General features: G+C 44.2%; 1 protein-coding gene across 2 annotated transcripts in view; it reads right to left on the bottom strand.

Annotated features, from left to right (window-relative positions):
- Positions 1-4,828: 4,828 nt before the first annotated feature.
- Positions 4,829-24,540, bottom strand: part of KIAA1328 (KIAA1328 ortholog) — a 289,603-nt gene continuing 269,891 nt past the window's right edge. For both annotated transcript variants that reach the window (XM_073618414.1, XM_073618423.1), the window contains exon 11: positions 4,829-8,721. In XM_073618414.1, the coding sequence (XP_073474515.1) occupies positions 8,499-8,721 (223 nt within the window). In that variant the 3' untranslated portion in view covers positions 4,829-8,498. The remainder of the gene's footprint in view (positions 8,722-24,540) is intronic.

Below are 24,540 nucleotides of genomic sequence, written 5' to 3'. Positions count from 1 at the left end.
CCCTTCGTTAAAAGCGGTTGCCAGCATTAAGTCAGTAAGAGCTTGTTCTATGGCCTTCTTTTTGTTCAGCCAATTAGACGCTGAAATTGTATTTTTGCAAGAGACTAGGCTCACCTCCTTGGCAGATATTCATAGGGCCAAGAGAGAGTGGAGGTATGGTCCATCTTACTGGTCTCTTGCGGCCAAGCCTTACGGCGGTGTTGTTTAAAACCGGCATGGTAAATGTCCAGCGGGTTGAGGTGGAGATTGGGAGATGTATGGTCTTAGACGTCCTTGTGGGAGGGCAGGACCTGTGCCTAATTAATGTTTATAGGCCGCACACAAAGTGGGACAGGAAATGCCTTTTTACAAGGATCAAGCCATTCCTTTTTATATCCCGGCAAGTGGTCTTTGGAGGTGACTTTAATACAGTAACTAGGCCCAAGGACAGGAAGGACTTCAAGGACAGGCTGGGATATGATAGCGTTTTTTTAAATAGTATGGTTAGGCATGCTGGTCTTGTGGATGTGCACATTAAGCACCTCCGGGATGACACCGGGTTCACCTTTCATCGAGGTAGTAGAGTAGGATAGATTTCTTTTTTGAAGGAGACCTCTGCTTTCTCGCCCCCAGTGGTGCAGGCAGTAGAGTTCTCTGATCACTGTATGCTATCTGTGGTCCTGAATGCTTCAGACGCCCCTCAGAGGGGCAAGGGCATCTGGAGATTGAATTCGACTCTACTCAAGGAAGAACATGTTAGACAATCCTTTGAGGAATTCTTTCAGGCTCAGGTGACCATCCTGGACTTTGGTAGCAGCAAGGCTAAATGGTGGAAGCTGACCAAAAAGAGGATTGCTGGATTCTTCAGGGGCCTAGTGAATAGAAAATTTATTAAAATACATGACCTACCAACGTTTACGTAGGAAGCTGGATATTCTCGTCTCGAGAGGAGGAGATCCTGGGGCAATCTCCGAAGTGAAACTCCTTCTCAGGAAGTGTCAATATGACCGGCATGCCTCTTTGGTTCTAGAGAGGGACTATGGGAAGTACCACTTGCCTGACCCTTACCAGAACTGCAAACAAGGTGTAGCTGTTAAAACGGTCGTTGGCCTTAAGGACAGTACAGGATCCTTGACAAAGTCCAGGTCAAGGATTCTGGAGGTCGCAAGGTCCTTTTATGCCGACTTTCTTGGGAGGAAAAAGCTTGACCGTGAAAATAAGGAAAGCTTTTTGGACTCTACTCCAGGTCTAAATGGTGGAGATGTTCCATTGATGAATTTGACAGAGGAGATCACAGTTGAAGAGGTGATGAGGGAAATTGAACAGCTTGCCATCAAAAAGTCACCTGGACCAGATGACTTGACAGCTGAGTTTTACAAAGCCTATTCTGGCCCCACATTTGGTAGAGGTTTTTAACAATTGCCATGCTGAGGGGGTGCTTTCCCCTTCAATGAGGCACTCTGCTGTGATTCTTCTTTCAAAAGGTAAAGATCCTTCGATGATTGAGAATTGGTGCCCCATCAGCCTTCTTAATGTTGATAGAAAGATACTGGCAAAGATATTTTTCTGGCGCCTATCGTCAGTAGCAGAGTCTTTGCTTTTTTGCCATCAGCACTGTTTGTTCCAGGGTAGGTGCACCATCACAGAGGTTTTAGCTGTCCGAGAGGCCTTGGAGCGGTGCAGGGCTGCAGGCTGGGGAAAGTATTTGCTGACATAGGATCAGGCAAAGGCTTTTGATCGTGTTAACCATGAGTACCTGTGGTTGCTCCTTAGTAAGTACGCTCTGCCGGGTGGTTTTGTCGATTGGTTAAAAGTCTTGTATAAGAGGGCAGATAGCTTTCCTCTTGTTAATGGTTGGGTTGGGCAGTCCTTTGAGGTTGGCTCCGGGGTGCGCCAGGGTTGTCCCCTGCTCTATGTGTTTGCAATCGACCCCTTCATCAGGTGACTAAAGAGCAGCATGTTGTGTGGGGTGCCAGTGGGGCTCCCGGGTGAGCCGCCATCGAGGGTTGTTGCCTATGCGGACAATGTATCCGTGATTGTCACTGGGACGGATGAAGCAGAGGAGGTGGTATCTCTAAAATCACGGTATTCTGTAGCATCAGGCTCCAAGATTAATCAGGAAAAGAGTGAAATTTTCTGGATGGGAAAGGAAGGTGAGGGGTTTGATCTCCCAGACACCTTTCCAGTACCCCAGGAAAGAATTAAGATTCTAGGCATTGAATTTGGACCCGGCGATTATGGCCTCAAAAACTGGGAAGGCAGACTGGAAATTGCCAATACTAAGGTGGTCAGCTGGAAGCGATGTAAGTTATCTATGAGGGAAAGGGTTGATCTGATTAAGACTTGCCTGATTCCGATCTTCTTGTATGTCAGCTTTGTCTGCATCTTGCCAGTGTCTCTCTATGCTAGGGTCAGTAGTGTGTTCTTCCAGATGCTGTGGGGGAACAGACTGAACCCCATCAAGAGGAATGTCACCTATCTATCCAGGAGGGACGGTGGCCTAGGTATAGTCAACCCAGTTCTTTTCACTGCTATTTCTCAAGTTTAACATTGGTAATATGCTTGCAGTGGAACCTCCTGGATGGGTAGGCATATTTAGATCTTGGTTTAGGCCTTTTCTACGACTTTGGGAAGAAGGTGGCCAAGTGAAGAATCTCAGGGGTCATCGTGGTCAGCTACCAGCCTATGTCGCTCCGTGCCTGAAGTTACTGCGGCAGTGGCGATTGTCGGCTGAAGAACGGTTTCAAGGAAAGTCCTTATGAGTCGAGTCTTGAGCGAAGTCTTTCATGACCCACTGGCCTTAAGGGATTGCCCAGGCCCAGTTTTGAGGGCAGGGTTAAGACTAATTAATTTGCACAGAGTACCCCCTAAATTTAGGGATCTGGCCTGGTTGTGCTTCCATGGGAGGCTCTGTGTTCGGGGCAATTTGAAATTCCGCAGTGGGATGGATCGTAGCTGTCCTCGGGAAGAGTGTGCAGATGATAAGGAGACTATGGACCATTTTCTGCTTCGTTGCCCTTTTAACATAGAGGCGCACAAACGGGTGGGGCGGGCCCTCGGTGTTCCCTTCCTCTCCAGGCTGGGTTATGCTGAGTGGGTGTACGGAGCATTCAATACTGGTGGTGTTTTTTGTTTGGATACACTTTTTCTACTTAGCCTAGTAGTCCGTTATTTCACCTGGAACGCACGGTGCCAGCATTCAGCATAAAATCCTTCCTGTTGAGGTGGTGGTGTATGACATTTTGCATGAGGTGAAGATTCAGGAGCTTGAGAGAGACAAGCGGAGTCTGGGGGCTTGGTTGAAGGCGTGGAGGGGTTTCAAGCCTCCCTGACTGCCAGGAGTCTCTTTCCCGGGTGTGGCTGTCTGTCTCTTATCACCCTAGATTATTATTTTTTTTTATTTATTTTTGGTAAATGGCTGCGTACATAGGTGATGGGTTGTGCCTTTTAGGCTCTCTCTGCTGCTTTATGTAAATAGTTTTCTAAAAATGTGTTGGTAGTGGACTTTGTATATATTGTATATATTCTGAACATGGATGTGTATTCCTTTGATTTCTGTTGAAGTTTTGTACTATGGTTTTGTTTTTTACTTTTGTATAAAATTGGTTGCTTGATTCTTTTCAATAAAAGATCAATACTGCCCCATCATTGGTGTCAATGGGAGGAATAGCACCCCATCATTGGTGTCAATGGGAGGAATAGTGTCCCATCATTGGTGTCAATGGGAGGAATAGCGCCCCATCATTGGTGTCAATGGGAGGGATAGCAGTCCCATCATTGGTGCCAATGGGAGGAATAGCACCCCATCATTGGTGTCAATGGGAGGAATAGCGCCCCATTACTGGTCTTAGTGCCAGAAATCAGCAACAATGGGGGAAATAATGCCCTAAGGGCCGGATAAAAGCGATTAAAGGGCCACAGTTTGGACACCACTGACGCATTATGAATCAGCCCATCAAGACTACAGACAAAACTGGCTGATCCACACAGGGAACCATATTTGAGCAGTTATGATACCACTGCCAAGTCCGGAGACTTGAGCCACAAGGACCAAGCTATTACATTTAGCAGGACATCTCCTACTGGTATAAGCAGCTTTATAAACGGGTAGTGTGGAGTACACCAGCATTTTTCATCCGACCAGGGTGGAAAAGGCCTGATCCTTTCATCTAAGGACAATTGCCTTTCTGGCATAACAGATGTGATTAGCTAGAGGCTAATAGACCTATCCACTCCTCTTTAGAAACCTCAACAGTTCTAAGATCCGTTACATATTGTACTATCCTGGACCAGTATATTAAGATCTCAGGGCACTAGAACATGTGTATGAAATCTGCAGGTGTATGAGAGCATCTCCAGCAGGAGGCAGTGTATGGAGCTAATGAACAAAGATTATCCCACCATTGTGTGTACCTGCCTCAATTCAAAGCACCAAGTGTAACTGCTGTCTGCTCTGTCATCCCTCTGCTATCTACATGAGCCACTTCTGAAAGTCTATCCAGCACAGAGAGGGTGATTGACAGCACTCAGAGCTCAGATTACACTCAGCCGTGCAGTTTTTCACAAGCTCAGAAATGCAGTGTAAATTCTGGACTTTGAACAGACATAGAGAAGAGAGGGCTGCAGATAAACAGGTACAACGTATGTAGGAGGATTTGTTTCATCTCTGTGCATCACCTGAGGCCAGTCATTTTACTGGGTATATGTAAGTGGGGTGTACAGCCACTTTAGGAAAGTCAATTGCTACAGCTCACAGGGATTGGATTTCAGTGCTGGCCCTCCTATTCTCAACCTAGTTTTGAGTGAGCAGGAAATTGTTAGAATACAAATTCAGAACACATTGTACAAATAGTTAAAAATTTAAATTTAATGACTTGCAAATGAATATATAACTGGATTAAATATTCTTTTAATTTGCCTGGAGTTCTCCTTTAACCTGTCGAATCAAAGAGTTGAAAATCTATGCCTTTTATTTATTTTTTTTTTTTTAATTACACTTTACAAAATGGTTCAAATAAATTATTAAAAATAAATCTTACAAAATAATACTCAATGTTGTCACGCTGCGATTAGACAATATTCGGGGCACTAAGGCACCAGGAAGAAACACTCAGCCAGGAATACGCAGAGCTGCTTATGCTTCATACAGCAAACCCATCAATGACGCACCACCACTGCAAAGATATTAAAAACACTTAGGAGGAGCGCACAGCAGCCACCCGGAGAGAAATACAACCGTTAAGCTGACTTTAAAGTGCACCTGTCATTTAGTAACAGACATTCTATAGCAGAGGAGGGGGGCGGGGAAGAAAAAACACTTATATTAGATGTGTAAAATGTAGTGTATTTGAAGTGTGAAAGCTGAAAACTTGGTGTGCTTTGTGTATTTCTTCCAGATCTGTGCGGTGATCCCGTGTGAGACTTCCTGTAATAAAGACCGCTCACTGCTGTTCTCTCTCCTTGTGCAGGGTGGCTGGTCTAGTCGCTGCCCCCTCCTGCAGTCAGGGGACCTTGGTATCTACTTTTTTTTTTTTTGATAACCTTGTGCATTATATTTTACCCCCCAAAAAATATACTGGGGATTATGTTTGTGTGCACTAAAATGTATTTTTAAAAGCATAAATATGTGGTGCTAGAGCTGGTAAAACACTGATATACACAGGAAAAAAAGTGTTCGTTTAGGTATATGGTACCCAGTGGGATTAACCGACTCCTTTAGAATATTCCAAATCTCGTTATTAAAGTGGAATTCCAGTTAACAATTAAAATCTTCCCTTGGTTAGTATGTGTAAATCCTATAACTTTTAGGTCATGCATTATTACAATTGCTGATTGATTAGAAACAACACTCTAATCCAGGGTTTCTCAACCGGGGTTCCATGGAACCCTAGGGTTCCTCCAGAGGTTGCCAGGGGTTCCTTGAGCAATGAGCAATCTCTGCCTCTCAGATAAGTTTCCACTGACACCATTGATCTTTTTTAGCTATCTGTAAGGGGGTAATTCTTCCCAATGATCACAAATGTAAGGAGCATTCTTCCCACTGACTATCACACTAATGTATCATGAGTTCCCCCGTGTTGAAAAGGTTGCAAAAGGCTGCTCTAATCTATACAATCAGCAATCCTCCTAAGCTTTACTGACAACACCATGGCTGCTCACAGGCACTTCATGAAACTGTTGTCGGTGTAAGCGTCACAGCCCTTCCAAGTTCCACCTCGGTCCTACCTGTGCTTCAGCTTCTCCTGTCCTCTTAGCCTAAGCTTTGGCTTGCAGGAAAGGAGAGCTGTAAGAGTGCCTCCAATTCCTCCATAGCAGGGGTCTCCAAACTTTTCTAAACAAAGGGCCAGTTTGCCGTCCTTCAGACTTTAGAGGGGGGGGGGGGGGACTGTTACCAGTGGGAGAAGAAAAAGCCACAGCGTCAGGGGGAGGAAAAAAATTGACAAAGTCTATAGTTATTAGGAGGTTGAATAGTGGCCCCATAGATGGTATTCGTAGAATAATAGTATCCCATTGTTGTATTCAGTGCCCAATTGTTTATCTTGGTGGGATGAAAACTGCCCCATCGTTGGCATCAGTGGAAGGTACCCCATTGCTGGTGTCAGTGGAAGGAATAGTGCCTCATCACTGGTGTCAGTGGGAGTAAGTGTCCCACTGTTGGTGTCAGTGGAAGGAATAGTGCCTCATCCTTGGTGTCAGTGGAAGGAATAATGCTCCATTGTTGGTGTCAGTGGGAGGAATACTGTCTCTGTTGGTGTCAGTGGAAGGAATAATGCTCCAATGTTGGTGTCAGTGGGAGGAATACTGTCTCTGTTGGTGTCAGTGGAAGGAATAATGCTGCATTGTTGGTGTCAGTGGGAGGAATACTGTCTCTGTTGGTGTCAGTGGAAGGAATAATGCTCCAATGTTGGTGTCAGTGGGAGGAATACTGTCTCTGTTGGTGTCAGAAGAAGGAATAATGCTGCATTGTTGGTGTCAGTGGGAGGAATACTGTCTCTCTTGAGGTCAGTGGAAGGAATAATGCTCCATTGTTGGTGTCAGTGGGAGGAATAGTGCCTCTCTGTTGGTGTCCATGAAAGGAAGAGCGCCTCATCGTGAGTCAGTGAGAGGACTAGTGCCTCATATCAGCGGGAGGAACAGTGTCCCAAGGGTCGCATAAAGGCAAGCAAAGGGCCAAATCCGGCCCATGGGCTGCTAAGTTTGTAGACCACTGCTCTATAGCAGCTGTTAACGTTTTCAACACAGAGGAGCCCTTGAAATAACTGGTCGGTCTCAGGGAGCTCCTCCTAAAAATTACTATACCTACAACTCATGATACATTAGGGTGATGTCAGTGGGAAGAATGTTCCTCACACTTGTGGTTATTGGGAAGAGATCCCCCTTAAAGATAGCTAAAAAGATCAATGGTGTGAGTGGGAACTTATCTGAGAAGCAGAAATTGCTTATTGCTCAAGGAGAAACCCTGTTCTATAGAAAACATGTTTTACTTCTTTCAATGTACTACTATGGTGTAACTGATTTAATTGAGTTAATTGAAAGCAAGCATTTCCTTACACTTTGATCCAAAAAAGTAAAAAATACCTAATCACTGTGCATAAACCAAACAATATCAAAATCGTTAAATCAATATTTATTCCATACAGTTTTTCAGTCTGTCTGTGTTGGTGTCTCTCTCTGTACGATATTTTAAAAATACATGTATCTGATTTTTTTGTATTGATGTTACAAGGTCTAGTGATCATGTTTTGTCACAGTGGTATGTCCTTTAGTTGCTGTCTTCTATAAATAAATACATAAAGAAAAATGTATGCCAACAAAAATGTATAAAAAATAAAAATAAAAAAATCTGAAGAATTTGTTGGAATAAATTTTGATCTATTTTAATTCATTTTGATCTTAATAATTAGTAGTTTTTGATTATGATTCTTTTTTTTTCTTTACTGAAAGTATAGATTTGATAAACAGTTTGCTAACACTGCGCAGCAAAAAAAAAATGCAACTACCATTAGTTTTCGTCTATAGGCCCTGTGCTGTCTGGAAATATGTAATGTTTTGGGGGGTTTAAAATAATGTGGGGATTTTAATGTGTGTGTGAAAGAGAAGGGAAAAGGCCCTGGCAGCAAAAGGTTAAAAATAATAAAAATAAAAGGAAAAAAAGCTCTGCATAATTATGAAAAAAAAAAAAAATCAGGGGAAAATTTTAGGTCTGCTCATGTCTGCTTCTAAATTTCAGGTGCAATTTGAAAAGTATACCTGTCACCCATGCAATAACAAAACCCAACAAATGAGTGTTTAAACAGAAGACATCCCATCACCTGACAGGAACTGGTCCCATCACTATTATGCAAGGTTCCGGGTTCTAATGAACTCTTTTGGCTGATTGTTAGTTAAGGCTACATATGGCTGCGAGATCAGAGTGTTCAGAGGACAGGTGCACTTCAGGAATGTTTATTGTTTAGTTGCGGTCACAGCAAGGCTCACAGTTAGGACAGTCTTTTGGAAGGCTATGTTATGGCAATCTGTCAGCAGATAAAGAAAATTTCCTCCAACATGCGCCTCTCCTCTGTATCGATGGTAGGTGGTTCACGCCTTGCTGGCTGTACAGGCTGGCGGGTGGGCTTGGAATACCCACGGGTTGGTGGGCTGAGAATACTGAGGTCATACAGGTCTGTGTAGTGTCTTTGCTTCCTCTGGGAAGAGATGGGGCTGATGGCATCTAACATGTCGATGAGAGAAGTCTCGTACCTGGAAGAGAGAGTAGAGAACAAGTCAAAACAGGTGTCTAAGGGTCAATATTGAAGATATTAATTTGACATCAGACTGACAGGCCTCAGCGATCATTCAAAATCCACTGAATGATGCCTTTTACAAAAGTTGACATTCTTCTGACCTGCATTTTAGATCCTTTAATAGGGGTTTGAATTCCCCGTATGGAAATACCCACCGCCACCTCCCTCCTCTTCCTGACCTAGGCCTTAATGAGAATATAAACCTAGAGACACGCAGCAATCTCCTCCCATTTGGCACTGTTCAGGTCTAGTGGTCAATCTCTACGCCCAAGGGAGAGACGCCACTGCCACTTCTAGGTCCTGACACCAGCCAACCCCAAGTACTTTTCTGACAGCTGTGGAAGGAAGGGGTGAAGTAGGTATCTATGGTGAGGCATCAATGAGTCAGAAGATCCCTTTATCTAGGCCAGCCCTAACTAACTAGGGTTCTGTGGAACTTTAGGGTTGCTCCAGAGATTGCTAGGGGTTCCTTGAGCAAGGAGCAGTTTCTGCCTTTCTAATAAGCTCCCACTGATACCATTGATCTTTTAAGCTAATCGGTAAGGGGGGGATACTTCCTCACTGGCCACCAATATAAGGAACATTCTTCCCACTGGCCACCATTGTAAGAAACATTCTTCCCACTGATCACCAATGCAAGGAACATTCTACTCACTGATCATCAATGTAAGGAACATTCTTCCCACTGATCACCAATGCAAGGAACATTCTACTCACTGATCATCAATGTAAGGAACATTCTTCCCACTGATCACCAATGTAAGGAACTTTCTTCCCACTGATAACCAATGTAAGGAACATTCTTCTGACTGATCACCAATGTAAGGAACATTCCTCCCACTGATCACCAATGTAAGGAACATTCTTCCCACTGATCACCAATGTAAGGAACATCCTTCCCACTGATCACCAATGTAAGGAACATCCTTCCCACTGATCACCAATGTAAGGAACATTCTTCACACAGTCCAACACAGTAATGTACAGTGAACTGTAGATATCGTAATTATCATCTGGGGTTCTGTTAAACCAGGAACTTTTATCAAGGGAACATCCATGTTAAACAGGTTGAGAACAGCTGTCCTAAACACGGTCAGCGACATTGTCTTTTTGGATGCACCTGTTTAAGGCAGCAGTTCTTGGGTCAGTTCCTGTTACAGAGGTGGCTATTGGTGGATTGGACTAACAACACTCCTTGTAGTCTCAGTACAGAGGTCTCTCCTCTAACAAGTGCTAGGCAGAAGTCTTTAGGTAGCAAAAAAATTGGTTTGCAACACTAATTGCCAAGCTCTGGACTAATAACATCCAAGTCTGCAAAAAAAAAAAAAAAAAAAAAAAAAACACAGAATCTGTACTACCTCTAAAGAAGTTGGCAGGATTCTTAAAGGATCTTAAAAAATTCCTTGCAATAAATGCTGCTCTTGTTTTAGAAAAAAAACAAAGCTAATCAAATCCTGATGCAAAAACAGCATATTTGTAATAAGCGGTAAACAGGAATATTTTTGGCGGAGGTTTCAGAGCTACATTGTTATTCCCTTTCTGCACAGGCAATGGTTAGACTGAGAATCTCTCCAGAAGAAGAAAAAAAAAAGACAGCGGCAATAAGGTAGAATTTATGAGTTGGGGGCCAATAATGTGCAGAACAAGTGAGGGGGTTATTTAACGAAGGAGAAAGAGCGGTACTTGGCGCAGCACTGATAGATAGGAACAGGTGCTCGAGTGCGTGCATTGCACCCAACAAATCAATACAATCATTTTAGAAAGATAAAAAGGGCAGCGGGAGAACATCAGGAGTATTATTCACTTTGGAGCTCGGCAATCTGTTCGAGGTGGACGAGGCAGAAGCACAAGGCTCTCTTGTTGGGTGGGATGAAGCATGATGATCCAATGAGGCGCCATCGGTTTACCCAGAGCGACGGGACAACCGTGGCATGATTGTGCGTTGCGTGATGAAAGGCGCCTCGGCAAAAAAGACGCAGAGCGGGGGACGGTACTCAACTGGCAGATTGGTTCAGGGAATTGGAACTGGCAAGACGGAGACATTACTTTTCGCAATAACGAGTGTTTGCTTGTAGAATAAACGTTTTTATTTCCCACAATTCCACAAGTCAGGTAAACAAATTTCAGGCCTTTCATAGTACAGCTATAGCACTACCGCAGCCACCGCTAAGGGGCCAGTCCAACTGCAAAACTTATACTGGTGAGCGGTGAGTTAGCCATTGGTTTTTACACCCCCAGTAGCAAAACTTCCCAGGTGACTGACCAGTCTCCCCCATCTCCCCTCCAAAGAGTCTCATTCCCTCGCGGCATGATCCTCAATTGTTTCCACACTGCATTATCCATACAGTACTACCAACACAGAAGTAGGTTGTACTACTGGCATGATGGGTGATTCAACTTCTCTACATTCATTTCAAGTGAAATCTCCATTATGACTGGACTGAACACTAAAGACAACTATTGAGGAAACCGTTTTGGTTTGGCTAACAAACAGTAATAGTACGATAAATATATACACAATATTGCCAAAAGTATTGGGACGCCTGCCTTCACAGGCACATGAACTGTAACGGCATCCCAGTCTTAGACCGTAGGGTTCAATATTGAGTTGGCCCACCCTTTGCAGCTATAACAGCTTCAACTCTTCTAGGAAGGCTGTCCACAAGGTTTAGGAGTGTGTCTATGGGAATGTTTGACCATTTTTCCAGATGAGCATTTGTAAAGTCTAGCACTGATGTTGGACCAGAAGGCCTGGCTCGCAGTCTCCGCTCTAATTCACCCTAAAGGTATTCTATCGAGTTGAGGTCAGGACTCTGTGCAGGCCAGTCAAGTTCCTCCACCCCAAACGCTCTCATTCATGTCTTTATGGACTTTGCTTTGTGCACTGGTCCAAATCATTTGGTGGAGGGGGGATTATGGTGTGGGGTTGTTTCTCAGGGGTTGGGCTGGGCTCCTTAGTTCCAGTGAAGGGAACTCTTTAAGGCATCAGCATACCAAGACATTTTGTGGGAACAGTTTGGGGATGGCCCCAGCCTGTTCCAACATGACTGCACACCAGTGCACAAAGCAAGGTCCATAAAGGCATGGATGAGCGACTTGGACTAGACTGGGATGCCATTAAAGTTCATGTGCGTGTAAAGGCAGGCATCCCAATACTTTGGACAATATAGTACATCTATCTCCTGGAGATCGTAGGGGTGAATTTAAAATGGTATCCCTGTACAACAGAGCCGAGACTGAGGAGGCAGAAACAGCACAAAGAGCTAATTGTGATGCAGTGGCCATGTGTTAAAAAGGAAAATGCCGATAGGAGGAAAGAGCAGAGCGACAGATAGGCTGCTTCTCTTACTGTGCTGCTTCTCCTTTCATTGTCCAGTCACTGGCTGTGAGATGAACTGGGAGCACAATGTTATCTTTTTTCCTGTAAACTACAAATCCCAGGGAGGGAGGGAGGGAGGGAGGGAGGGAGGGAGGAAGGAAGGAAGGAAGGAAGGAAGGAAGGAAGGAAGGAAGGAAGGAAGGAAGGAAGGAAGGAAGGAAGGGTCGTGGATATGCCACTATACTCTTGCGCTATTAAGTGCCTAAGTGCTCTTTCAGCATAATGGTATAATGCATCTTTAAATAACCCAGGTCTCCCATTTTCCCCAGTAAACAGCCATAAACAGCCATAATACTAGGGGAGTCTTATAAGACTAGGGGAGTCTTATGGGCGTGTCTAGGCGGGGGCAGCATGTACGATCTCCAGCCCCCTGTGTCTGTAGACAAATGAGATCACAGGAAGCCTGAGACTATGAATGCTCCTCCCGACCACAATGATTCAAAGAGTGTGTTTGTTGTCACTTTAGGACAGGAAGTGTCACTGACCGGATTTCCAGGAAAAAAAAAAAAAAGGGGGGGTATACCTAATGCAACCACCACATCTAAGGACTGGTAAACTGCAATATATTAAAACCCAGCTCTAGGACATATACGAAAGACACAAACGAGTGCAGTTCTGTAATCAATATTATATCAAATGTATTTCTAAATACAAGCAGTGTTAGCACCTGAATTAAACCTGGTATCAGTCACTTGCAATCCCTCTACGGCAGGGCTGGAGCGTGAGAGAAAGAATCAGTATAAGGAGCCAGTCAGTTCACACAAAAAAGAAGCATGCTGATAGGGGTGAAAGCAGAGTGACAGATGAGCTCATCACTTTGCTGCTTCTCCTTTCACTGTCCAGTCACAGGCTAGGAGTGGGTCCAGGACAACCTAGGCTCAGAGGAAATGTGTAGAATGATGTTGACCATTCAAGGACACCTTGCAGCAGACAAAAGTACTGTGGGGGAAATCTCTAGATTGAAGTTGAACACTGCAGCACGACCTGGCTCTTTAATTTTTATTTTATGCTTAATTTTGGCTGGAGTTCTGTTAAGTTTTGTTCTTAGGCTAGCACATAGGTAGACATCCTTGGCACTCCAGTAGTGGTAAAACTACGAATTCTCATGATGTCTCCGCCAGTCATTCCTGTGGCAGTCAGTCTTGCAATGCCTCGTCGGTCTTGTAGCTCCACATCAACTGAAGTGGCGAGGCTGCTACCACTGGGTTAGGATCAGTGGCAGCTGGTATTCCATTTTTAAGGGGGGAGGGGGTGGCAAACAAACCAGCTGACACCCCACCGTCGGTCGATCGACCCCCCCCCCTCGATCGTCAGCCCACCAGCCCTGCACTTACCCCATCTAGGTCACGGGCAGCACTTCCTTCTCGGAGGCTTCACCTTGCGTCTCCTCCTGCGTGGCTTCCCCTGCATCTCCTCCTCCTCGGCAGCCAATACGATCGCATCTCTTCTTGGCCAATTGGGTCTCAGGACCCGCTTCCTGATTGGCCGGGAGGAGATTCAGGAAGACAATAGCGAATATTAATTTGCTATTGTCACACAACTGGGTGGGCTCAGGGCGCAGTGCTCTGTGCCCCGAGCCCACCTTTTTTGTAGCCAATTGGAGCCTCAGGCTCCTTTATGGACGGGTCGCTGCTGGTTAGGATATACTTTAAGACAGCTTCATAAATGAGTCCCAAGGGGAGTATCTTGTGTCTAGAGGAACAAGAGTGCACACTTTATACTGAACGGTAGTTAGTAAACACAGCCCTGTCGTAAGAGAAGCCTGGATAGCTTTCAGTAATTCCAAGACTTATGGTAACAGCGCTTGCTGTACTGTCAGCTTTTGCTAATAAGACGACATAAACAACCCCGGAGAAGTTCACCCATCCTGCTTAATTTGAAGAGCCCCCGGCGCTCTCGGCACAAAATGACGGAGAACTGGCTGCCTGCTCGCCTGTCCAGGGAATCATTCCTTTCTTTTTTTAAATGGCTGATAATGTGTCCTTCCTAATGTGGAGCTCTCTGCTCTTTGGCATTTCAACAAAGCGCACAGCTGTCTCCCCTCGCATGCAGGTTAAGCAATATGACAGGTGGCTGCATTTTATGACGGAGCAGCCAATTAGAGGCAGCTAGAGGACTCTGGGTAAACAATGCTGACTGTCTGGCAGGTACAGAGAAGTCGGCGTGTCAAGGGTTAGACCGCACATCGCTGGTGGCAATTTATTGTCGGCTGTGAGCCCGGATGTCCGTGACACGGGTCAGATGGTCCATTCAGATCGCAGCAAGGCAAAGGCATTTCACGTTTCGCTCCTCCGCTGACACCGGTGTATGTGCACAGAAAGACAATACGGAGATTGCTATTGGGCTATTTAAAGGGTCACTCATCTTGAAGCATAAAGAGTTACCATATACAAAGCTAGTCGTGTTCCCAAATGTCCACACGGGTATTTGACATTTATGTAATTCTGTTATCTGCCAATTTACACTAAAGTAGGCTTAAGAGTAGCAGCTGGAAACCTTCTCCCATGAGATTATTTGACAGAAGTCTGCTGTGTTTTGGAAAATATCTCCCCTATTATACCGCCGCCATTTCTGACCTGTCCCGAAAATGTCACTCGTAAAAGGATAAATAAAAGCCCAAAAACAAAAAAGTTATTTGATGCAGCATACCAGTCCACAGATGTGGTGGATGCATTTGTTTTATTTTTCTCAGGATAGGAACTCTTTCAGCAATTACAGAAAATATCTATTGATCTTGCCAGACAGTGCCCTCATCACGTCCCGAGAGATTAACTGGAAGCACAAACAAGGTTATCTTTTTCCTGTAAACTATATATCCCATCATCCCTCACTGTAATAGAGATGAGCAAAGTAGACATGTTTAAAGCCCAGCCTAGCTGACAATTGTTGCTCCTAAAGATACAGTGGAGAAGTGAGCATAGCCACCCAGGGATGGGGAGTGCATTATTTGTAAAAGGCAAAAAAGAAGAAAGAAAGGGAGGGAGGGAAAAGAAGAAAGGGAGGGAGGGAAAAGAAGAAAGGGAGGGAAAGGGAGGGAGGGAAAAGAAGAAAGGGAGGGAAAAGAAGAAAGGGAGGGAAGGAACAGAAGAAAGGGAGGGAGGGAACAGAAGAAAGGGAGGGAAAGGGAACAGACGAAAGGGAGGGAAAGGGAGGGAGGGAAAAGAAGAAAGGGAGGGAGGGAAAAGAAGAAAGGGAGGGAGGGAAAGGGAGGGAGGGAAAAGAAGAAAGGGTGGGAGGGAGGGAAAAGAAGAAAGGGTGGGAGGGAGGGAAAAGAAGAAAGGGTGGGAGGGAGGGAAAAGAAGAAAGGGAGGGAAAGGGAGGGGAGGAAAGGGAGGGGAGGAAAGGGAGGGAGGGAGGAAAAAGAAGGGAGGGAAAAGACGAAAGGGAAGGAAGGAAGGAAGGAAGGAAGGAAGGAAGGTAGGAAGGAAGGAAGGAAGGAAGGAAGGAAGGAAGGAAGGAAGGAAGGAAGGAAGGAAGGAAGGAAGGAAGGAAGGAAAGATGGGAGGGATGGAAGGACAAGAGGGAGGGAAAGAAGAAAAAATAAGGAAGGAAAAATAAGAAAGGAGGAAAGATAAAATGGAGAAGGGGGGAGGAGGAGGAGGAGGAGGAGGAGGAGGGAGGAGAACAGAATAGGAAGGAGGAGGAGAAAGGAAGAGGAAAGAGGAAGAAAAAAGGACAGCCAGCCACCCCTTACAAGGACAGGTAAGCAGCAAAAGATTACATTTTTGTTTTTGCGTTTAGATACGCTTCAAAAGGATAGTTCAATCTACTGATCGTTTGGCATTTACATCACTGGGTTTGCATTCTTTTTTCTATCGGTTCATCGGTTTGAAGCTTTATGACTGGTCTACTCTAAAGCAAACCTGTCACTATATAACTGGTAAAATGCCTCCTAAAGTAAAATTCAGCCAACTATAGGTGCTTTAATGATCCTCAGTAGCACCCCTTGGAGCTCTTAAACCTGTGAGCTCTAATTTGCTTTCCCGCTCCCTTTCTACTGATCAATGGTGCAGTCCATTACAGTGTTTCCTAAACCAATAAGATTGGTTTAGGAAGCAGAAGAGGGCAACCCAGCTTGGAACTTTACTTGAAAGTATCAAAAATACCTATTAGAGCTCCACAAGATTCAGGGCTCCCAGAGTGCTCCAGAAGATCACTGAAGGTCTAAGGCAAGCGCTTTGAGGGGTCTCAATCTGACTCTAGTAGCTACTATAACATCATGCTTTAGATACCTTTGCTCATTCTGGGTCACTTTAAAGCTTTTCAACAACCCTGTCCCCTGCAGAATATACACCCTTATACTTTGCTCCCCTCAGCTCAATTTAACAGTCTGAAATGAGGAAAGAAAGCCAGCTGTAATCTTCATACTACTTATCAGAGCTTACACAGGACTGTGAACACACTCCCTGTCCCGTGTGACAACACTGGGCCAAGCTCCAAGCACCAGTGCTGTTGGGAGAGTCACATGCTTCCCTATATCCAGAAGTGCTGGGAATTTATCTTCAGGTGCACTGGCTGAACAGCAGTGTGGAAGAGTGAAGGGGTGTATATATATGCTGGGGAGGGAGGTTTATTATTATTCCTGTTACTTTGCCGTCCATGGGTATAGTCACTTTGTGGTCTGTTTTGATCAGGTAAAAATGGACAGGGTGTGCAAAGGGAAACAGGCTTAGCACAGCTGTGAAAAGACAGTAGATGATGGTTTAGAAAGAGCTCCAGAGAAAAACAGGTGATAAAGGTGAAGCCATATATTAACCAAGGATGTTGCAGTGTCTAATGCTGAATGCTATCACATAGACTGCTCCTACAAAGCCGGTAGCAGAGACACAGCATGCTGCCATACCACCAGAGTGTAATGAATCACGATATGAGACAACAGAGGAGCACTGGAACAATGCTGTACATCAGTATGTCTTTCTGGGACCTGCGGGGGGATCAGATGTAGTCAGGAAGACTTAGGAACACTCCAGTCGCTTACTTTAAACCCCCCCCCAAGGAATGCATGCTGAGCAGTCTTCACTCCCATAATCTCATTTCACACACAATGCAACAACCCTCAAGAGGACCTATCATTTACCTCTGTTTTGGCCAGTTTTAGAAGCTTCCGTTTGTTCTCATGAATGCAAGGTGTTAATATAAGTCAGAGAAGAAAAATCTCACCACTTTATTATCCCATCAAAATATACTTTAAAAGTCTACACTATATGGCACAAAGTAAAATTACATCCCTCCAAATTATTCTGGTGTTGCAGTGAGGGGTACTGTCAAATATTACAGCATACAAAGACATTGTAAATGACTGTGCTCTTCCAACCTTGTGGTCACAGTTTGGGGAAGGCCTTTTTTGCTCCAGTATGACTGTGCCTCTGTCTACAAATCCAGCTTCATAAAAGACATGGTTTGAGGAGCTTGATGTGGAGGAATTTGAGTGCCCTGACCTCAACCCTACTGAACACCTTTGGGATGAATTGGAACACCAGTTGTGAGACAGGTGTTCTCATCAATCATCAGTACCTGGCCTTTTGGGGAAGGCCTTTTCTGTTCCAACATAACTGTGTCCCTGTGCACCAAATCAGCTCTATAAAGATATGGTTTGAGGAGTTTGGTGTGGAGGAACTTGAGCATCCTGCACAGAGCGCTGACCTCAACCCTACTGAATGCCTTTACAATGAATTTGAACATACTGTGATCCAGTTGTTCTCATCCAACATCAGTACCTGACCTCACAAATGGGCATACATTCCCAGAAACACTCCAAAATCTTGTGAAAACAAAAGATTGGAGACTGTTATTGTCACAAACTAGGCCAACTCCATAATAATGCCCATGAATTGGGAATGGGATATTCAACAAGCTCATATAGGAGTAATGGTCAGATGTCCACAGATATACAGCACAAATAGTGTATTTAATACACAGACTTTGCCATTAAAGAAAGTCTTTTTCTTAAATTTTCTTCCCACATAGGATTTTCAGCACCTCAAACGTTTACCCTTTTCCATGGCTTGCATCTATAGAAGACATTTCAAAAAGGTGTTGTCAATTACATTGTGCTTCAACATCTGAACTTTTAACGTTGATATTTTAAAACTTGTAAAGATAATGCCGCCTGGGCTTGCATACCAGCATTTTTGGAAGCAGGAATCCCCGCCTACACTTTCACTGCGGTTTGCCAAAATAGCCGAAATTCATTCTATGGAAAATATTACCACGTCATTGAAGAGCAAAGAGGATAAATCTAGATGCAAGTGGTTTCAATGGTCTGTCTTTATGTGTTCCAGGCAGTATGAAGTGGTTTGTGCAGCAGAGGAGTGTTTATATTGGAAATATTCAGATGGAGTGTAAAACACCTATTTTGGGTATTTGTGTGTTCACCGAAATGGATACTTATCTTTGTACAGATGGTTCTTACCACCACATCTATTATGCTGGATTGCCCTACTTTTTGTACTGGTGCATCAAGAAACTCTAGCAAAGGCGGGCCATAAAACGACAACTGCTTCAACACACAGGAATGGGGAAGGGAGTTAAAGGGCAGAATGGTACATTATAGCAGTGAATTCTTTGGTATCAGCATCAAAATATAGTACTGGGAGGATTTGAGGCAGGGCACTGTAGGTGCTGATAAAGGTAAGTGTACAGTTTCAGGTGTTAAATTAGCAAAGGGTTGTAAAGGAGGTTCACTCTGGAAAAAAAAAAAAGAAAAGAAAAACCTGTCCAGGGTTCCAAGCGCCATCCTCACTAGTCTTCAGGTTCCTGACACCGGCATCATAACTGTGGGCAGCCGGCTTCCCTCTGCGTTTGTGCGAGCTGCGCTGCACTTTGTGAACGGTCCCACAGTCTTCTGGGACCTGTAACGTGTCCCGGAAGACTGTGGGGAGGTAGGGGGAGAGGAGACCTTCCATTCGGAACGCCCAGGTTTATCTATTCTGAAGCTGCCCTGGTCCAACCACATGACTGGTTCCCAGTGCCGGCTCCAGTGTAGAGGAAGGACAGCCGATAAGAGATGCCCCGTAGGAAACCTATGGATGATGTCATCGCACACGGTCTGCAGCCTTTGTCGCTGCTCTCTCCTCTACAATGAAGCCACCACTGGAGAGATCATGTGACCAGACCGGTGCGACTTCAGAATAGGCAAGTATAGAAATCTTTCCTTTCACACGGTAGATAGAAGAGTCTTAGAATGGGGGTGGGAGTAGGGTTAAGCTTAGTTTTGACTGGAATTACAGTTTATACCAGTCATAACAATGTGCTGTTAGGATTAAAAGAAAGCTGGGGGCTTTGATAATCGACAGAAATGATCTTGCAGCAGCCTTGATTGAGCCAATGTTACCAGCATTTCAGGCAGGTGATAGGTCTGCAGTCTATAGGGAGAGCCGTACAGCTTGATATTTGTGTTCTGAAATGAAGAGAATACAAATAAAATGACATGGGTAACTTTCCCGCTAAAGGCCTGCAATTCAGATCCTGAAAACAAGCTACCATTGACTGCTACCCATTTTTTTGTTTTAAAGTTAACTTGCCCCCTTGCCCATTCAGAGCAAAGTGCCATACAGTGGGGATCGAAAGTTTGGGCACCCCAGGTAAAAATGTGTATTAATGTGCATAACAAAGCCAAGGAAAGATGGAAAAATCTCCAAATGGCATCAAATTACAGATTAGACATTCTTATAATATGTCAAAAAAAATTTAGATTTTATTTCCATCATTTACACTTTCAGAATTACAGAAAACAAAAAAATGCGTCTGCAAAAGTTTGGGCACCCTGCAGAATTTATAGCATGCACTGCCCCCTTTGCAAAGCTGAGACCTGCCAGTGTCATGGATTGTTCTCAATCATCATCTGGGAAGACCAGGTGATGTCAATCTCAAAGGTTTTAAATGGCCAGACTCATCTGACCTTGCCCCAACAATCAGCACCATGGGTTCTTCTAAGCAGTTGTCTAGAAAACTGAAACTGAAAATAGTTGACGCTCACAAAGCTGGAGAAGGCTATAAGAAGATAGCAAAGCGTTTTCAGATGTCAATATCCTCTGGTCGGAATGTAATTAAGAAATGGCAGTCATCAGGAACAGTGGAAGTTAAAGCAAGATCTGGAAAACCAAGAAAAATATCAGACAGAACAGCTTGCAGGATTGTGAGAAAAGCAATTCAAAACCCACGTTTGACTGCACGATCCCTCCAGAAAGATCTGGCAGACACTGGAGTTGTGGTACACTATTCCACTATAAAGAGATACTTGTACAAATATGGTCTTCATGGAAGAGTCATCAGAAGAAAACCTCTTCTACGTCCTCACCACAAAAATCAGCGTTTGAACTTTGCAAATGAACATATAGACAAGCCTGAGGCATTTTGGAAACAAGTTCTGTGGACCGATGAGGTTAAAATAGAACTTTTTGGCCGGAATAAGCAAAGGTACGTTTGTAGAAGAAAAGGCACAGAATTTAATGAAAAGAACCTCTGTCCAACTGTTAAGCATGGGGGTGGATCAATCATGCTTTGGGGTTGTATTGCAGCCAGTGGCACAGGGAACATTTCACGAGTAGAAGGAAAAATGGATTCAATAAAATTTCAGCAAATTTTGGATGGTAACTTGATGCCATCTGTGAAAAAGCTGAAGTTAAAGAGAGGATGGCTTCTACAAATAGATAATGATCCTAAACACACCTTAAAATCCATGGGGGATTACATCAAGAGGCGTAAACTAAAGGTTTTGCCATGGCCTTCGCAATCTCCTGACCTCAACATTATTGAAAATCTATGGATAGACCTTAAAAGAGCAGTGCGTGACAGACAGCCCAGAAATCTCAAAGAACTGCAAGACTTTTGTAAGGAAGAATGGGCAAAGATACCTCAAACAAGAATTGAAAGACTCTTGGCTGGCTACAAAAAGCGTTTACAAGCTGTGATACTTGCCAAAGGGGGCAGTACAAGATATTAACTCCGCAGGGTGCCCAAACTTTTGCAGACGCCATTTTTTTGTTGTTTTCTGTAATTTTGAAAGTGTAAATGATGGAAATAAAATCTAACTTTTTTTGACATATTATAAGAATGTCTAATCTGTAATTTGATGCGATTTGGAGATTTTTCCATCTTTCCTTGGCTTTGTTATGCACATTAATACACATTTTTACCTGGGGTGCCCAAACTTTCGATCCCCACTGTATATACCCAACTTTCCTTTGCTCCTCAATTCAGTGCTGGAAGATGATGGAATAGCTCAGTCCTTCTGGATGTTGAAGAATAGGTGACCCACCCCATGTGGCGGTGCTGGCCTAATCATTGCAGTCACAAAGGGAGTCCATAGCCCTGCATAAGCTATGACTTCAGAAGTTTGCAGATTACAGTGGGCTTTCCTTTCGCTCCTGATGGACATCTGTATTAAAGGAAAGATGTGGCTTTGTCCTGCATAGTAAAGCACAGGTTATTTTAAGACTCCTTTTTAAGGATTAAGCTTAATGTGTTGGAGAAGGGGTCTCCAAACTTTTTAAACAAGGGGCCAGTTTACGGTCCTTCAGAATTTAGGGGGGGCCGGACTGTGGCCATTGGGATTTGAAATTGTCCTGGCCTCTGTGGGGGAAATGGTGCCCCATTGTTGGTGTCAGTGGGAGGAATAGTGTCCCATTGTTGGTGTCAATGGGAGGAATAGTGTCTTTCATCACTGGAGAAAAAAGTGCCCCAGGGTCCAGATAAAAGAAAGCAAAGAGCCGCATTCAGCCACCGGTCCGCAGTTTGGAGACCACTGCGTTAGAGGATATGTTGGCTTTCGCATGATTGGATAATGAATGAACTCCTTTAGTAAACAACCAAAATATCTGTAAGATGTTCCTACAAACTTCCTTTGTGTATGTGGGGTACTTTCCAGTTCTCTGGTTTTCACAAGCCAAAACCATACTGATTGGTTATTTGTTCCTCCCAAACTGCCTCTGAAGGGTGCGTAGAGGCATTAGATCGATGTCCCTCTAAGACAGAGACTGATGTTAATGGTCCTCCATACTCTGTAAAGAGCCGCCTAATTTGTCCACACTAAACACAACACTTTTTCAATGGCTTACCCTGCAACTGATTTTGTCACAGAACACACTTGACAAAGACACAGTTTGTACCATATATTGCATCATCAATCCCGTATACACCTATACAAATATGCTCATGAAATCTCAGCACAGCAAGTATGCAAAACTATCAGATAAACTTTGCAATGAAACAAAATAAGAAATTCCAGAAAACAAATCTAGAATCCATTTAAAGGAGATTATAAAAAATAATAAATAAATCTATACTCACCTCCATGCTCTAGCATCGCTGTGATGCTGCAGTCATTTCCCACCGACTCTAAGCCTGAGTGATCACATGACCAATGACTGCTCAATTCTCGGTCTGCTCAGAGCAAGAGTGGTGACTGTCGGTTGCTGCCCCTCCAGAACTCATTGGAACGCTGGGCTGAGGAGGGTGCGGGAGCAACCGGCTCAGGGTCTAAGTGACATGCTGAGCCAGCAGCTGATCAGGCATCTGGGGGATCCTAATATTATTGTCAGGATCCTTCCACAGCCTCGAGCGGCTCTGCAACGTCAGCTGACATTAGCCTGCTGTCAACTGATTCCGGGTAAGTGATCTGCAAGAGAAGTATGGCCAAAAAAGCTTTGCCCATACTTTTTTAAAAATTACCTCTACTGTGAAAGATGCCTAAAAAGTTGGGCAAAGGGCTGCTCACTAGAATTGCCTGTGGCCTCCCTGCATCTAATCTTTCCCAATCACTGACTTATTATGCCTTGTTCTGCACTGCGTCTGTGTGTGGAGGCAGCCATCTTGGTAGAGACAGGGCTTTGCACCGTTATGTCACAGCTGACCCCTGATGACTGCTGGTGTGATGACCAAGAAGCTGCAGCAGAGGCGGAGAAAGCACAGATCCAAAGAATGCATAAAGCAAAAGCAGGGAGATACTTGCAATGCAGATCAAGAGGTACAGCTTCCTCTTCAGCAAGAGTGAGCAGCACAGTAGTGCATTAAGTTGGGGACACAGTTTTCTTTCTTTCAACTAGCAGGCATCCACACAGGTGAGGCGGATGTAGGAATCTCCTCAGCTGTGCTATTGTATTCTGACAGTGGGGGCTCTCGGCCAATTGGCTGTAACCGCTGATTGAACATGCTTTTCCAGCAGGACCATGATCAGCCTCTGGCTTCATATAATGGCCTATAATGCCCGCCAGCCGCGGGGAAAAAACAAAAACAAAAAAACGCAAAAATGGTTTCGCGATTTTACTACAATTTGGCAACTGGAGGTCAAAACTTTCCTATCCTGAAAGCGATTCTTACACGTTCAGGAGATGGAGGTTGAACCTTCCCTAACCGTACATTGACAACATAGGCTTTTATGGAGTTGAGTTTAGGAAAAAAAAAAACCGCCAAAAGCTCCTAAACTCAAGTCAGAAGGCTACACACACATCAAAATTCACCCGGTCCCTACTGAACCAGCCACGTGTACCCAGCTTTAGATGATCTCACACTGCAGATACACAGCTATAAGGCTGCAGAGCAGGAAGAGTGCTGCTAATTCTCAGGAGGAATTCAAGGCCAACGATAGTTTTCTTGGCGTTTGCAACAAGATGGCAGATCCTCACTTGTTTGAGCCCAGGCCCACCTTAAGAACGCAGACTTTTTGTTGCTGGATCATAATTGTTGAGCAACATAAATATGACAACGGAGCACCGGAGAAGGCAGACAAGAGTTAATGATTTCACTGGAGCGATTATGATCTATGCTATAACTAGCTAATTTAAAGCTCTTTGCTCTGCCTAGCTACCTCCTCTTACTAATTGTGACTTGAATCGTAAATTACACAAAAGGCTGTAAAACTATCTTCAAACAGGGTGAACAAAGAACCGCCAAGACTACAGCAGGGGAATGTGAGCGCCAGATAAAGATTAAAGCTGCAGCACGACAATGAATTGGATGCACTCGGCTTTGTAGCGTACACAGATGTTGCATGAAAGTAAAGGCACTTACACGTGTAAGACCCGTACGAATGTTTTCACATTGAGTGCTCCCAATTATACATGAAAGTCGGCTTCGTCCGCCATTCATAATGGTGCTACATTCACTCCGGAATACAATGCGATTCCTATCAGTCAGCCGCGTTCTACTTTTGCTGCCGACATGAGCGTACTAGAACGCTAATAAAACAATCACTCAATGCAGCTTGTTTATCAAACACATGAGTGTAACCAACATACTCTTATGGCTGAAAGAAAAGTGGCTTGACGGGCCTCAGAGATTAAAAAAAATGTAAAAAAGAGAAAACAAAAAAGTCTGCTGATCAGTTTTCATTTTTAGAAAGTTAATGGTTTCTGTTTTTTTTCCCCTTTTATTTTAAAGCTGAAGTTTAAAGTATAA

Source organism: Aquarana catesbeiana, linkage group LG01 (genome assembly GCF_042186555.1).
Source record: "Aquarana catesbeiana isolate 2022-GZ linkage group LG01, ASM4218655v1, whole genome shotgun sequence".
Classification (NCBI taxonomy): Eukaryota; Metazoa; Chordata; class Amphibia; order Anura; family Ranidae; genus Aquarana; species Aquarana catesbeiana.
Note: the sequence above shows the minus strand (reverse complement) of the source record. Positions and strands in the feature narration are given on the sequence as shown.